The sequence below is a fragment of the Notolabrus celidotus genome, chromosome 18 (genome assembly GCF_009762535.1).
Source record: "Notolabrus celidotus isolate fNotCel1 chromosome 18, fNotCel1.pri, whole genome shotgun sequence".
Classification (NCBI taxonomy): domain Eukaryota; kingdom Metazoa; phylum Chordata; class Actinopteri; order Labriformes; family Labridae; genus Notolabrus; species Notolabrus celidotus.
In genome coordinates, this window is record NC_048289.1 from 17,269,933 (window position 1) to 17,285,695 (window position 15,763).

Here is a 15,763-nt window from a genome sequence, read left to right on the forward strand (position 1 = left end):
TGAGCATGGGAGCGTTTTAATGTAAAATCTGAACAATACAGATGGAGCTAAATATTTTAATTTTACATACTGTACCTTTAAGTTTTCCTTCATAAGCCTTCATACAGAAAATGTTAAATACATCACTGCCTAAATATGTGTCACATAGGTCCATATTACATAAAAAACAACAATGTGCACACTTAGACTTCAGGGTTCAATGATGAAGAGTTCACAGTATGAAAGGAAGAAGTGAAATCGGAGGGGAGTCTGAGGATGCCGACTGTGCCGACAGTTCTAAACAGGTGGAACAAAAACAGACACAGCAGCCTTTGTGGAACAGAAGGGAAGAAACTGCAGGATATTAAATTGCGCAGTCTAGCAGCAGTAATTGCCTTTCTTTTTTCAGCTACATTGCACCCAAGTAAACATTTCTGCAACAGAGGACTGCAGATGCGCTGTGACTTCATCAGTCTTGACAGCAGGAAACTCCCTGCTTAATACTAAAAATACAGTATGAGTTATACAAGACACTAAAACAGGGCAGAGCAGAAGAAGCAGGTTACTGTGCTAAATACCCACAGCCCTGGAAAGAAGGGTATTTAAAGGGGTTGCATTGAACAATTACACATAAAGATCATATTTCAGAACACTGTGGCTGAGGAGGTGGTACACAAGGTAACTGTTTGGTGCTAAAAGGTGAAGGACAGTATTGCTTTTAGCTTAAAATCCAATATTGCTTGGCTTTGAAGTTACCTCGAAAGAACAGTACCTGTTTTTGGTGAAGTCGTAATTTATCTTGAGGAATTAAAATTCCTTCTTTGGGTTTTTATTCCTTCATACTATATAGGGCGAATCTGAAAATGATAGTCAGTTCCTTGACTTCTTTCAGCCCTTAAAATTAATATCACTACCTTTAGGAAGGATTTGTACCTGAACTGATTTCAAGGAGGGCATCAGCCATCCCTGGCCACCCCTGGATCCACCCCTGATCCAATGGCAGTGGCTCCAGGCATTCAAAATTACTATATAGAAAAAGTCAATCCTGTTGCTGATGCTGTTGTTTGCTTTTGTTGGTCAGGGTCAGCATTAATTTAAGTTTGTTTCATAACCAATCAAACTCCTCACAGGACTTTAACTAATCCCCGTAGCTTCAGGGGAACTTCGACTCAACCTTGTACACGAACCCACTAATGAATGATCTTTATGTCTCTAAGTACATGGCACAAGAATCACAAATGTATGATTAAAGTCACTGAGGCTAACACAAAGCTACTCAAGAGTATCACCTCAATGTCAGCTTAAATGTGACAGGTTCATTACTATTCATCCGAGCTCTGCAGTGTTCACTCGGCAGAACCTGCAAAGGTTGCACCTCTCATCTTTCTTCCTTACGTGCTTGAATTAATTGAGGAAGCTATCGTCTTTCCTGGGAGCATTCTTTGTGAGCAGCTTTTGAGATGATAGCTTCATTTGTTGAATTAAAGTGGCAGGTTAGTGACACTTTTTCTCCCCCTCCAGCAAAGACAAAGTGCAAACAACATCCCCCCTCTGAGCATCATATTTTTAGACTGTTGAGCACGCTTATTAGAAACTTAAACTGTGAGATGAGACGACAGAGTTGACTCCTCCTTAGGCCATGAAGATGTCAGTATGGCCTCTTTGTCAGACTTCATCTTAAGTTTCTATCACTTAAGTATGAAATCATCTATGTGATTTCCGGGTCACCTTAGGTCATAGTCATATTCTTATGTACTGTCACACCTGAGATCTGCTACAGAACAAGATGCTGGTTACTGAGAACTGAGGGGGGCTAGAGGGTAAAAGCTCCCTACTTAAGGCACTTTAAAGATATTGTTAATGATTGATTAGTTCTGGATTTGATAATGATGTATTTCAGCTTAATAAGTTGTCCATTCAAGGAAAAGGGGGAAGAAAAGCCAAAGTAAAAATCAGTATGATGAAAACAGTCATTCAAAATGAATATGTTTGGGTTGGACAAGATTAAATGTCCTGTTTGGGCTTTTAAAAAAAGTTGGAATGCGATCCCTGAGAGAATCCAGCGTGACCCTGTTTTCAAGTAAAAACAAAAGTGATTTTAGAGCTTCATTTCCAGCTTTCAGATTTGTTTTTGTTGACTTGAATTCTTGCAGTGGAGCTTATTTTGCTAGAAAACATTGTGATGTGCTATTGTTTGCAAATACATCACATATGTGAGGTATATACTCTTTTAATTTACTACTCTATTAGTAAATACCACTATGAAATAAAATATGTAGTTTAAGTTTTTAAGTATGACACAATAGGATTGGTCCCAGTGCGGTAAACCTCTCTCTTTGGTTATTGAAGGTTAAAGCAAAAAGAAATTGTGAGTGAGCCTGTCCTTTAATGGGATAAATCCTTTTTTTTAAAACTTTTTTTTCTTTTAAGATGAAGTTAGGGTTTATATCGTCATCAATCAAAATCATCAATCGTATGAAGTACTTTTCAATAGTAAGTGTATTACCTACAGTTCAGCCCCTTTGTTGAGAAGCCAACGAGGGTAAAGGAATAGAAACTTAGCTCTAAACTGCTGTAGTCAGGTCAACTCACCTACACAATTTAGGTAAATCTAACAAAGCCAGACCCAAACACTAGTATTGGTCTAATAGTACGCTCTATTTAGAAAATGTTCAGTGTCCTACTTTGCTGCCAGTTTGCTATTGCATTATTTGTGGACACATTCGTGTTCCTCCGCCAGTGCGCTGATCAGCTATTCATAAACTTTGAGCCCATGCCCTCAAACCGAGAAAGATAACTGCTGTCATAAGTGGGACTTGATAACAATAGTATTTCAGTATCTTTCAGAATCAGAGGATACCAGCGACTCGCATACAGCTGCAGTCTGCATCGCTCCCTGTTGTACTGAACGCCCCTGTTTTACTGACTTTCTTCAATTTTTAGAAGTTAAATCAGAAAAGCCAAATGGAAGTGAGTCTCTTGCTTAACATTACGTCAAATATACTGTATGTAAATGGTATATTGTCAATCTCTAGATTTTTGCATCTCAGAGTACAAGGAAAATGTCATGTCTCGTACATCACACACGTGAATAACTGATCAGTGCACTGCAGGTGGAGGAACACGGATGGCACACGTCGGCAAAACAAAGAGGCTTTCTGACAGTGAAGTAAAGCACTGAAAAACTTCTACACAGCGCTAACACTTCAACTGAAATTAGTGTTTAGGTCAGACTTAGACATAGTATGTGGTAGAGCTGACCTTGTCTGCAACAGTTGATGGCCAAGCTTCTGTTCTGATTCTCAACTAATGGCTCATTTCCACCAAGCAGTCTTGAATGGATCAGTACAGTTTGGTACGGGTCGGATCGGTAATGCCTGATCCTGTTTGCGTTTCCACAGCTAACCGTGCCCTACTTGGTGGGCGGCATGTGAGCCGGATGCTGATAGCCGTGTCAGCTACGTAATAGCGTGACGTCATGGCAGTGCGACAGTGTACCCTGCTAATAAATGCAACGAAGAACAAAAACGCGAGGTAAGTCTGCAGCTCCGTGGTCGACCATGAAACGCTGTTTCTTGACGCCATTTTCCAAACAAAAACAGTTATCTTCCCGAAGTCCACTGGAGATTTAAACATGGCGGGGTTATGTGTTGTTCTTTATTACCGCTGTCACACAGGAAGTGACGATTCTTTTGACCAATCAACGGACTGCAGTGTTTCTAGCTCCACCTTCTGGGGTCAGATCGGTATGTCTGGCACCCCAACAGAAGGGTACCAAAAAGTGGGATGGTACGGCTCGGTAATTTGGGGACCTGTCCCGGTTTTAGTCAGTGGAAACGCCACATAATGCGTGCCGTACAGAGACGAACTGAACCGCTTGGTGGATACAGGGCTTAAGAGGCCAAGCTAACCAGGATCCTCTGTTGGTCATACAATTACTATTGACAACTATCTCATACAACCCCACTCCTGAATTTAAAAAAGCATTTAGCTTCCAACTGTTTCATTATGATTAGAACTTTCACCCTCATTTTGTAGAAAACATGTCCATTATGGAAGAGATGAGCGGTATACTCTGTTTAGTAGGCAGTTACTTAGCTTCATAGGCTGCTTAGAACAGGATATGGTTGGGGGTATTTTTTCCCTCCTCTTATTACCTTCATTGATGTGTTCATTTAAAAAAATGAATGCATAACTATACAGTATGTATTACACAGGTTGATTCTTAGGGATCAACTCTACTAGATGTAAAGACTTCAATTTTCAAATTGAAAACTATCATAGCTTCATCATTAGACGATATCTCTATGTTTCTCTTTTTAAAGAGCTTTCGTCTAAATAACGAGTAAAATACAGAAGAAATCAAAAACACATGATAGAGTAAAAGAATAAATAGTAGTACCAAAGTACTCTATGTTCTCTTCCTTCTCAGCTCTTTCGCGAGTTGCTGTACCACTTCCTGAATGCTACTCCACTAGTGCTCAACACGACGCACAGCGCACCGCCCAGGCTCCACCAGGTCGGTGCACGGTTAAAGAAAATAAACTGGAAGATGAACGCCAGCACCACATCGAAAGTTCTCATCAGGGCCACCGGTCCGGCCTTCTCAATCTGCAGGGCCTTTGTGAGGAAGGTCTGCCCGGCGACACCCAGGACAGCAATCAGCATCAGCAACCAGCGGTCGCGGCCACAGGCCGGAAGCCTCCATTCCCCCAGGACGGATACAGTGATGATGCACTCGATGAAGCCGATGACGGCATAGTACCAGACAGAGAGGTAGTAATGGACACTCTTCCCAATCTTGCGAATGACAACATATGTAAAAGCAGATCCAACAGCTCCTATGAATAAATAAACAGAAAGAGAGTTAGAATGAAGTCAGCAGTTCGATGAAAAAATAGCTAACCAATAAAATGGACAGATGACTCTTTAATTATTTGAGTTAAATAACCCTCTTGTTACTTTTTCCCCTCAGTTAAAATGGTGACATCACCTCCTGTCTATAGAGGAATGCAATCAGACAATGTTGTGGTGGTTTTGCAGGCTCACTTTTGCAGGCCTAAGTTCAGTTTAATCATGCTTGGAAATTACTTAAAATCAGGGAAGTGTAAGCTGCTTTGGCCTCCATACCTGCTGAGGCAAGAACAGTTGCACCCTCTGGTTAAGATAATGAAAAGTAATTTCATGCATATTGTTTTGTGTGACTGCAGGGTTAATAAAAATGATGGTATGAAGGGTTTCAAGGACTGAGACAACTCACCATTTAGTCCAATTACTCACAGTGGTGTACTCTTAAGATTGTAAATTGCACTATGAAAAATGCAACAAGATAAAAAAAATCGACTGTATAAAAACAAGGACGTAGTTTCAGTGATGTCACCCTTAAGTTTCTGAAGAGGCGTTATTAAGCCCACCTACGTTGGGAAAAACTCTCAATCCATTGACAAATCCTCAAGTCACTAGCATTGAGGTCTTTGAAAAAAATAGTATAACAAATAGTCTTCTGTGTATTTTTTTGGCAAATTAAAATTATCTCTTCTAGTCTAAATTAGTCCAGTGAATAATTTCTGGTGGGAAACATGCTGCCGATGTCAACTCAGTACTCAGAAGTACTAAGAACTGGGCTTTTACAAGAACAAGATCGATGTGAAGAGATCAGAGTGTCTTTGACTTTTGACCACAAAAATCCCATCAGTTAATCCTTGAGCTAAAGGACCTGCCACTAGTTCTCACCAGCTCAAGAAACAGAATTTAATTTCCGGCTGGGCTTTTCAGAAAGGTATCTGGTGATGATTGCTTACTGAGGGGACACCAGAGCGAACTAAATCAGCAAATCTTGTGGAAAGTAACAGCTAAATATACTTTTTACCCAGCTGTGTGAAATACTTGATTCTAATTAGTCAAATTCACATCATAACAGTTGTTAATTCTCAACAACAAAAGCAATGCTAGGGACAACCTGATCACACACGTCGTATCAAATCAATTTGTAGGAAAGAGTCTGGCACATTTTGTCATCACTGTGGCAAAAACTTTGCTAGTTGCATTTTAAATGGCAAAAGATTGTGTCAGAAATTATAGTTTACATTTCAGGGTGGTCTTAAGAGTTGGGAAATAATGAGAGCTAGAGGGCCCCCCTCATCTCTGATAAGGAAAAGTGGAGCGACATCTTGTCCTAGAGCTGGTGAGTGCATCTCCAAGTTGCTAATCGCTAATTACCTTAACCCTCCTGTTATGTTGCGGGTGAAATTGACCCATTTCAAAGTTAAAAAATCTAAAAAGAAAATGTCAAAAGTATTATTTTTCTATGAAATTTCTTCTGCTTGGCTTAATAAGCGTAAACAACATATACATTGAAAATGGCTCATTTCACACATTTGCAAAATGTACATTTGCACTACATAAAAAAAAATAATTCAAAAATGTGAAATAAAATTAAAAAAAATTTAAGTCATGTAAAACTATTGTATTTATATTTAGGGCTTTTCAATGTACATTTAAAAAAGTTTGAACATGAATATTCATGAAAATGAGTGAGTTATCCTCATTGAACCGTGATCTGTGAGAATTAAAGAACACCATTGCACTATATATTGATTTAAATGGTAATTAATGGAGTTGATAATGAGATTATTGGGATTGTTTGGGGTTCTGACACTTTTTGATCATTAAATATGCCCTGGTCAAGTTGACCCAGGACCATTATTACTGTCCCTAAGAAACGAACATAACAGGAGGGTTAAATCATAAAATGTAGTGATAATAGCATCAATGTTAAAAGTTTTGACATTTTCCTCTTTATGTCCAAATGTGTGTCAACTGCAAAGCTCTGTGAAGAAAGAGAGCCGGATGAGGACAGAAATCTCATCATAAGAAGTTGTAAGAAGTCCTCTCCACTTTGTCTAACATTATCTTTAATGGAAATTTAGGGTTTAATATTAATTTTAACAAAAAAAGCAGCCGAATGTTTTGACTTGACTGTGAATCAAACTGTTTAGTTTAATATTAATTCATCCCCAAAGGAGGGTGATTAGAATTGTCAGATATGAAAGCATTATCGACCCTGGAATTTCAGGGACTACATTTTAAGCCTTATACAATTTTTTAAATCAATAATTTTTTTTTCAAAATAGATATTTTGCATCAATTTGTTGGCATTTTTTTTTGTAGCAAGGTTATAATATAATGTATAGTGAGAGGGTAGTTATGCACATTTTAAGCCCTGGACTGCATTATTATTTTTATTATTCTAATAATTATTTTAATCATTGTTATTTTCATCATTGCTTTAACACAGATTTATCTTATTTATAAAAAAAATATTTATTTATTTATAAAATGTTATTAATTATTTATCTATCTATTTCTTGTGTTCATCTGATCTTGTTAACTCTACCTTATTTTTTACTTTTCTTTCAACTCTTACTTATCTTATTTATTTTACTGTGTTGATTTTCTTTTTTTTTTAAGTATTTTATTTAAAATCATGGCTTTTATAATTTTACCATTGCTGTTGTTTTCTGTCTCTGTTATTCTGTGAAGCACTTTGGGCTGCATGTTTTCATGTATGCATGAAAGGTGCTATATAAATAAAGTTGAGTTGAGTTGAGTTGAAATGTAATTCCTTTCATGGCAAGACAAGACCCCTCCCTCCTCACCCTGTCAGGGTTTAAATTCACATAACCACCCGCTCTCGCTCCATTATCCCTCAGCTTTGAGGCTAATGGTACCTTTAGAATACTGTGTTAAGTGGATTCTATTAACAACAAAGGCAGGGGACAAAAAATACTACATTTGAATCCCCTGCACTTTAATAGTAATTAATGGTTTCATAGTCACCATAATACTTCCTCCTGTATGACTTATAGCTTTAATGGACAATTTTCCTACTGTTGTATAAGTGCTTTATAGCATCTTAATCAATTATATCACCTGCAAAGGCAGCAATGGTCCCCTTTATGTGATTTGTGTATTTTCCTTCGATGCCATGTAAATGCTGGCCAAAGATAAATGGCGGTCGGGCGATGACGATGACTCCAGTGAGGGTAAAAATAGTGAAGACGCCGTCCCAGACTGTACACCGTTCCTTTAAGAAGATCCAGGCCAGAAGGGAGGTAAAGACTGGATTACTAAAAGGGAGGGGAACAAATGAAGAAAAGAATACAGTGCAGTGAGATGAGGTGGAAAGGTAATAAATGTATTGTGACAGCTAGGTAGTTTAATAATAGAAGGACGTTCAGGGCTAATTGGAGAAAATTTTGTTTTTTGTCTCAACAGATTTGTCTCATATAAGCTATCTAGCTCCATTCAAATCCACTCTATCAATTACTGCTTGGATATGGGAGAGAGATAATTAAGAATAATGTGGAAACAGATAAGGGAGATGAATGAATGACAATGAGAAGGAGATTAACAATACAAGGTGAATGCCGTATAAATCCTCAAGACAGAGAATATCTGTAATTATACTATAATCTCCACTAATGCACAATCAGTTTCCAATTACCTGAACATGATGACGGTGGCATCTGCAAGCGGCATCTGTTGAACAGCATAGAAGAGCAAGATCATGGCGTTGGAGCCAATGAAACCTCGAAGCACCAGATATTTACGTTTTTCCTTGGGACCGAGGAAACCTGTCCTGGAGGAGAGGAGACAGGAGGATGATGGATGAATGAATGACAGGATGGATGGATGGATGGGTGATAGGACTGAGTGACAGAGGAAGTTATACACAGATTTTTTGCCAAAATATTTTTCAGCAAGGAGTGGGCTGAAAGAAGACAAATGATGGGAAGGCTGGAAAGACAGATGGATAGATCTAGGTCATGTGAAGATGACAGTGACGGATGGATGGGTGTATGATTGGGGCTAAACAGAGAGGTGATAATGATTAATGTCAAAAAAGGAGGAATGTAAGGGACACATGGGTATATGGATGAATAGATAAATGAATAGAAGAACTGTGGTTGTTGTAAAAAATATCTCTTAATGATTGAACAGTATTTTATAAACTGGACATTAGTGTCACATGACTTGTTTTGGATGGCTGATTTGCTAAGCAAACAGGTCAAGTTGGTCTGATCCAGTAAGATAAACTTAAGTTTGCTTTAATTTCATCCATTTCTGTTGCTTTAAATTTTGCCCCCAAAAATATTTTAAAAAACACTGCATAATTTTGCTCTAAACCAGGGGTTCCCAAAGTGTGGGTCGGGACCCTCTGGGAGGTCGCGAGACACAAATGGGGGGTCGTGAGATGTCTTCAAGAATGTTTTTTTAAAAAAAGTTATTTAAAAAGAATATATTGTTACTATTTGTATTATTATTTATTTTTGTTTATTTACCTTGTTTTCTTATGTTTATCTTCATTTTTGTTTGTGCTGTTTATTATTATTTATTTATTATTATTGTAATTATTATCATTATCATTATTATTATGCATTAGCATTTTTTTGTATTTATTTATTTTTTCTTCTCTTTGTTGGTTTTGCCTTACTTACAGTTGTGCTCATAAGTTTACATACCCTAGCAGAATTTATGGTTTCTTGGGTAGTTTCTGTTGTCTTTATGATATAAAAAGAGTAAACACAGTTGTTTGAATAAAAATGTTGCTTCACCTAACCACTAACCATGAGTGAAAAAAAAGTGTTACAATCTTACAATGTCATTTAGCAGAAGCTTTTATCCAAAGCGACGTACATTTCTCTTATCACTCATATCCTCTGAAAAATGGCTCAAAAAAATCACAAATTCTGCTAGGGTATGTAAACTTATGAGCACAACTGTATATATATATATTTTTAACTTGTGGTGAACAAAGAAATACTGAAAAAAAGCCATAAATTATTTTAATGACAAAAGTTATCTAAAAATAGTACATTTTACCCATTATAGTAACAAATGTCAGCAAAAATAGTTGCTGAACTTGACTTAAAAACCTTGAAATAGAAAATGTAATGTGTTTTCTGCCTTTATATTTGCCAGATGACTCCCAAATTTAGGGTTAGTGAACAGTTTGTTATCAAAAGCATCAGTAGCAGTAGGTTAATTCATAACAGCACAGGAAACACAGCCACATGCTCAGATATAGTTAAACTAATTTTCTGTAGACCAGCTAAATGAAGCCATATTAAATCACTTTCACTTTAAGGGACAGTGGGGGTCGCAAGTCTTTGGCATCTATATTTTAGGGGTCGTGGGCTGAAAAGTTTGGGAACCCCTGCTCTAAAGAACTCATTTGTTTCTCTTGTGATTGCTTCAGCTTATGTCATACAGTGATGTAACTAACACCTAACTGAATGTTAGTAACATACATAATTATATATACTACTTAGCTTTTTACAGTTATACAATACAATAACAGCTAAACTCAACATTTATTACACCTCATAACTTAGCTGATATAGAATTTTGCAGCTAGCCAACAAATGATAAGACATTACCTTGCTAGCAAAAATGACTGTTGAACACGCTAGCTAGCTGACTGTAAAAGCCACCTTGCATTTACGTAGTGTTGGTTCCTTTGTCTTATAAACCAATTTGTAAACAGCAAGCTGGTTATTTTACCAGTTTGGAAGTCTGGGTGAATAAGCTAGCGGTTATTGTCTTTCCACGCTAGTGAGCAAGCCTTTGTTAGCTAGGTAAACCAAACAAAAAAGGTCCCCCGAAAAACCCAACAGAATATTTCAATGTTAACCCTGTTTTTATTCAACATCTTTCACATTCCTTACAGGCCTCAATGGCTTAACCAGATTAACATTTTGTGTTGTGTGTAGGGAATTTTTAGGATGATATCTGTTTTACTTTTTGACATTAACAAGTTGAACAGTGTTGTGACCAAAAGCTAAAGAGAAGCAAGGAACTTTGGAGGTCTCTCAAACATCTAAACCTTCTGATTTTGGGTAGAACTGTCAGTTACAATAGAGAAAAGCTCTGAGTCTTGTTTTTTTTTTTCTTGTATCTTTCAGTTGAAAGTATCAAAAATGCAATTTCAACAGCCCTGCGTTTTATTACTTTGTCTGAAACCTACTCTGGAGCAGCAGTTTTAGATATTGAAATAACTTAAGAGAAACACTACATTTTTGTACCAATGGTCAATCTTTCTTTTGTAGGTCATATGGATACATAATTATTAATTTCAGTCTGTCTCATAACCATTTAAAAAAAATCATGGCTTCATGTGGGATGGAATGGGAGCTTTCAAACCTTCCCAACACTGGATCAAGAGAGTTTATTTTCCTTTAACAGCTCAAGGAGTTTGTATAAATGTTTTTTCCACAGTATTGTGACAACTGCATGTTGTTTGAGCATTTGACACGTTGATTATATGTTACGCCAGGATAAATGTCTTTGAATTGGGTACAGAGGCATTAACACAAATGTGGGAATTGTTCTACTCTGCTGAGTTTATGCAGCTTATCCAAACATAACATAAAACGTAAGTTATTGGCTTGAGATAAAAAACTGTTTATGAGTGTTACCGTAACCTTAATTATAGCTTGTACAGTATGCATAAATCTTGAACCTAAGATTAAAGTTGGAATGTTCAACAGTTGAAATCTAAATATTGGCGTTTTTCCATCATGCTTACTTGTTGTAGATGAGTAACGGCATAGTAAAGAGTATCTGGAAGAAGCAGCGTATGGCACTGATCTCTATGGCGTGGACTCCCTGAATGGTTTTCACCAAGAGGGCAATGATGGAGAAGAAAACTGTGGCCAGGAAAGCGTAGAACAAACCAAGACCAGGGCATCTCTTCTGTTTTTCTACGCCTGTGAAAAAGAAAGAAAAAGAGGAGTGAGTACAAAGATAAGGAAGAGAGAAAGTGTGTCATTATACCAACATGGTGATTGTTTTTATTAGGCTAATGTTGATACAGTAACTACACAATGAAAAAGAAAAACTGAGAGTGTATTGTTGAGCCCCTTGTGGCCATGGTAGAAACTCTATTGAGAGAAACACAAACAAAAGATCTGCAAAAGACAGCGGTGTAGTGTTTGCAAACCCTGCCTGTGGAGCAATAAACTGATATGCTTGTGAAGATTAGATTTCAACCAGAGGTCACGCAGGCTTCTCTCTTTGTATTAGCTCACAATGTGAGGTCTTTTTACCACTCCTTTTACTGAATAAGATATGTGTTTTCTTTATCTTGCACCAATCCAAATACCTATCCAAACCTTTCCGTTGTCATATCGGACAGGTGATATCAGATTTATGTGTGCTTGGTGTTACTTTTATTCTCACTTCAACTGTAAGGCCTAAAGAATACAGAGGCAGGGTGATTAATTTAGCTGTATTTGTATTAGTCATATCCAACATTTATTTAGTGCAATTTAACACTGATCTTAAGAAAGTGATTCTCAACTCAACTCAACTTTATTTAGATAGCATACATGAAAACATGCAGCCCAAAGTGCTTTACAAAAGAACAGAGAGACAGAAAAAAACAGCCTTGGTAAAATTATAAAATGTATGACAATAAATAAAATACTTGAAAATAAAATAAATACAGTAAAATTCATAAAATAAGTTAGAGTAGAAAGAAAAGTTAAAAATAGGGTAAAGTTAAAAAGATCAGATAAATACTAGAAATAAATAGATAAATAAATAAATAATAAATGTTAAAGCAATGATTATAATAATAATAATGCATTCAAGGGCTAAATTGCTCCAAATTAAATGTAAGTCTTAATTCTGTATTTAATTATGAACATACCATCACTTCACCATGTGACATTTGACTTTGTTATTTATCGCCGGCAGTCTGTTCACAGTTACAACAAATTACTGTCACTGGATATGAATATTGGAACTTCAACTTTTACTCCCTACTCACTCTGTGGGCCAGGTCCTATTTTCCTCAGTTACAAGAGCTATTAAGGGGGACTGATATTCAGGGTCAATGGGTGCGTGCATTCCTCACTTCTTTTAAACCCTTCAAAATAAAGCCCCACAAAAATACTCCTCACCAATAAATTAACAACAAACCTGACTGTTAGTCCAAAATATAAGTGAAGCAAAAAGAAAAGCATTACCTTGAAAGTAAGCTCTTATTTTAAGTGTGATGTGAAAAAGAAAAAACACTTTGTGGGTTGCCCTGGTGCTGTGGGTAAAAATCTGCACTGTCATCCATCCTCTTAAAGGATGATGCAAATGTTAAGTTGGTTTACTGCAGCTTATCTTTAAAGGTTACACCCTTTTGCTCATATAAACAATCAAGTATAACAATGAAAGAGTGAAATGGTTGTCAGAGTATTTATATGGTGTAAATTCAGAGATAATTCAACATTCTGGCAGACAAAAAACAAACATGCCTAGCTTAGGTGTAAAGTGGCTTTAACTGTTATTTTAGAGATGTGACATTCGCGAACGAGTCAGTTTTTGAACGGCTCTTTTAAGTAAACAATGAGAACCGATTTGCAGTGGCGAGCCGTTCATTTGGGAGCCGTTTTTATATATTATGCAAATTGCCCACACTGCCTTCACGTGTCACTTGCGTGCCCCATGAGTCTGAGTTGACGCAGGTGACACGTGAACGATCAATACCATCTCCCAGTATGAGTTGTCCACAGCACGCTCCATGCCTGTAAACATGCCTATATATTCACAGCTAACTTTTTTCTTTTTTTTTAAGTTATATCTTTTTGGCCTTTTGGCCTTCATTTAATAGGACAGCTGAAGAGAGACAGGAAATGGTTGACTGGCTGGGAATGGAACCAGCGACCCCTGCAGCGAGGACTGTAGCCTTTGTATGTGGGGCGCTTAGACCAGCTAACTTAGGGGAGGAGATTAGTCAGCACTGCCGACTAGAGTGAAGACATTTATTTACTGCTGCATCAGGGAGGAGGAGATATTAACGAGTAGTGACTGAAATTTTTTTCTGTATTGTTAAAATGTTCTTGTGTGGAAATTTTTACAGTAAAGTTGTTTTACATGGAAGCTATCTGTAGCCTGCATATTTTTTATAGTGCCACAAAGTTTTTTAGGTGAAGGAAAATTCGTGTATTGGTGGGATGTGTAAATTTGCATTATTCAGCCTATTATCACCTTAAGAATATATCAAGGATTAAAGGACTTATGTCTCATAAGGACGCAGAAAAACTGGTCCATGCATTTATCTTCAGCAGACTAGACTACTGTAACGGTGTCTTTACAGGACTCTCTAAAAAGTCCATCAGATGACTGCAGCTCATACAGAATGCTGCTGCTCGAGTCCTAACAAGGACCAAAAAAGTAGATCACATCACTCCAGTTCTTAGATCTCTACACTGGCTTCCTGACTGTCAGAGGATATACTTTAAAATCCTGCTGATGGTTTATAAAGCACTGAATGGTTTAGGCCCAAAATACATTACTGATCTGCTGCTACTGTATGAACCATCTGGACCTCTGAGGTCATCAGGTACTGGTCTGCTTTCCGTCCCAAGAGTCAGAACGAAACATGGTGAAGCAGCGTTTAGTCATTATGAACCACATATCTGGAACAAACTCCCTGAAAACTGTAGATCTCCAACTCTCACCTCTTTAAAAAAAAAGACTAAGACTTTCTTATTTGCCACTGCCTTCCTATCTTAGCTCATTTCAACTCACTTTAAATGCAAATTTTAATATATTTTTTTAAACATATTTCTAATATTCTTTTCTGTTTTATTATATTTGTCATTTTAATTCTGTTCTTTTATGCTTGTCTGAATGTTTCCAATGCTTTTAATGTTTTAATGTAAAGCACATTGAGTTGCCCTCGTGTATGAAATTCACTATACAAATAAAGCTGCCTTGCCTGGCCTTGCCTTATTCTGATTCAAATCTTATCTTATAACCTGCTAACAGTGGTTGTTTCCTTGATAAAAACGAGTTACCCCTGGTTGACTTCTAAAAAATGAATAACTATAACAATGAGCCAAAGAGCCAGTCTTTTGAACGGTTCCCTTCAGAGAGCCATAAATCCCATCTCTAGTAATTTCATTTGAATATAGAACTGCCAATAGGCTAATACCCCCCACGTGATAACAGCGCTACTGATTTATGACGTTTCAATGGACGTTTTCACGGTTAGATAACGTGAAAGCTACGCAGGAACTCAGTGCTCCCTGCTCCTCACGTTGAATGTTCTTCTCCTTGTCTCAAATTTCATGAACAGTTGGCATTAATGAGGCTTTGGTACAACACAGTTTAACTAAGTGAGCGGTCTCCTCTACCTTCACGTGCGTTCTCCTCTCGGGATGCGGGCTCGCTCCTGACGCAGAACGCCGGCGGGCATAGCGTATTCTTCCTCTTCTCCTCCTCCTCGCCGCCTTCCGGTGAATACTCGCTTCCCCTCGCTTCTTCTTCCTTCTGCTCAGCATCATCATCGTCTTCATAATCGTAACCGCGACAGTTACTTCGCAGGTAAATCCTCTCTGCTGTCCGCTCATCATCGCCACTCTCGTCGTGTTCGTCCAGGCTGTTCCTGCCATGGCTGGAATCAACTTTGTGAAACACTACAGTAATGTCGTCCTCCACGGTTAAAGCCCGCTCGTGTGTGCAGTTGTTACAGTCGCCCATAGTAAGATGTGACGGCGAAGCGACAGCATGCCTCGGACAGAGTACCGTCCGCCTTCTTTTGGTGCCCTGAGTGACTGAGAAAAGACAAGGTTAATGTCTAACCTTGGTAGCAGGATACAAACTCCCATGCGGTGGTTGCTTTACCCACTGGGGGGCAGAAATAAACCCAAGCCAACTCTGCTGGACAACTATAACATTACCAGGCGTTTACGCCCATTGTAGAGAAACAGTGGAGGTTTGA

General features: G+C 37.8%; 1 protein-coding gene across 1 annotated transcript; it reads right to left on the reverse strand.

Annotated features, from left to right (window-relative positions):
- On the reverse strand, positions 1–15,763 carry slc35g1 (solute carrier family 35 member G1). The gene is made up of 5 exons (XM_034707111.1): positions 15,177–15,763; positions 11,570–11,750; positions 8,486–8,620; positions 7,912–8,108; positions 1–4,820 (listed from the first exon to the last, which is right to left on the reverse strand). Exons 1-5 carry the CDS (start codon positions 15,520–15,522, stop codon positions 4,408–4,410), a joined length of 1,272 nt encoding a protein of 423 aa, XP_034563002.1. The 5' UTR covers positions 15,523–15,763; the 3' UTR covers positions 1–4,407.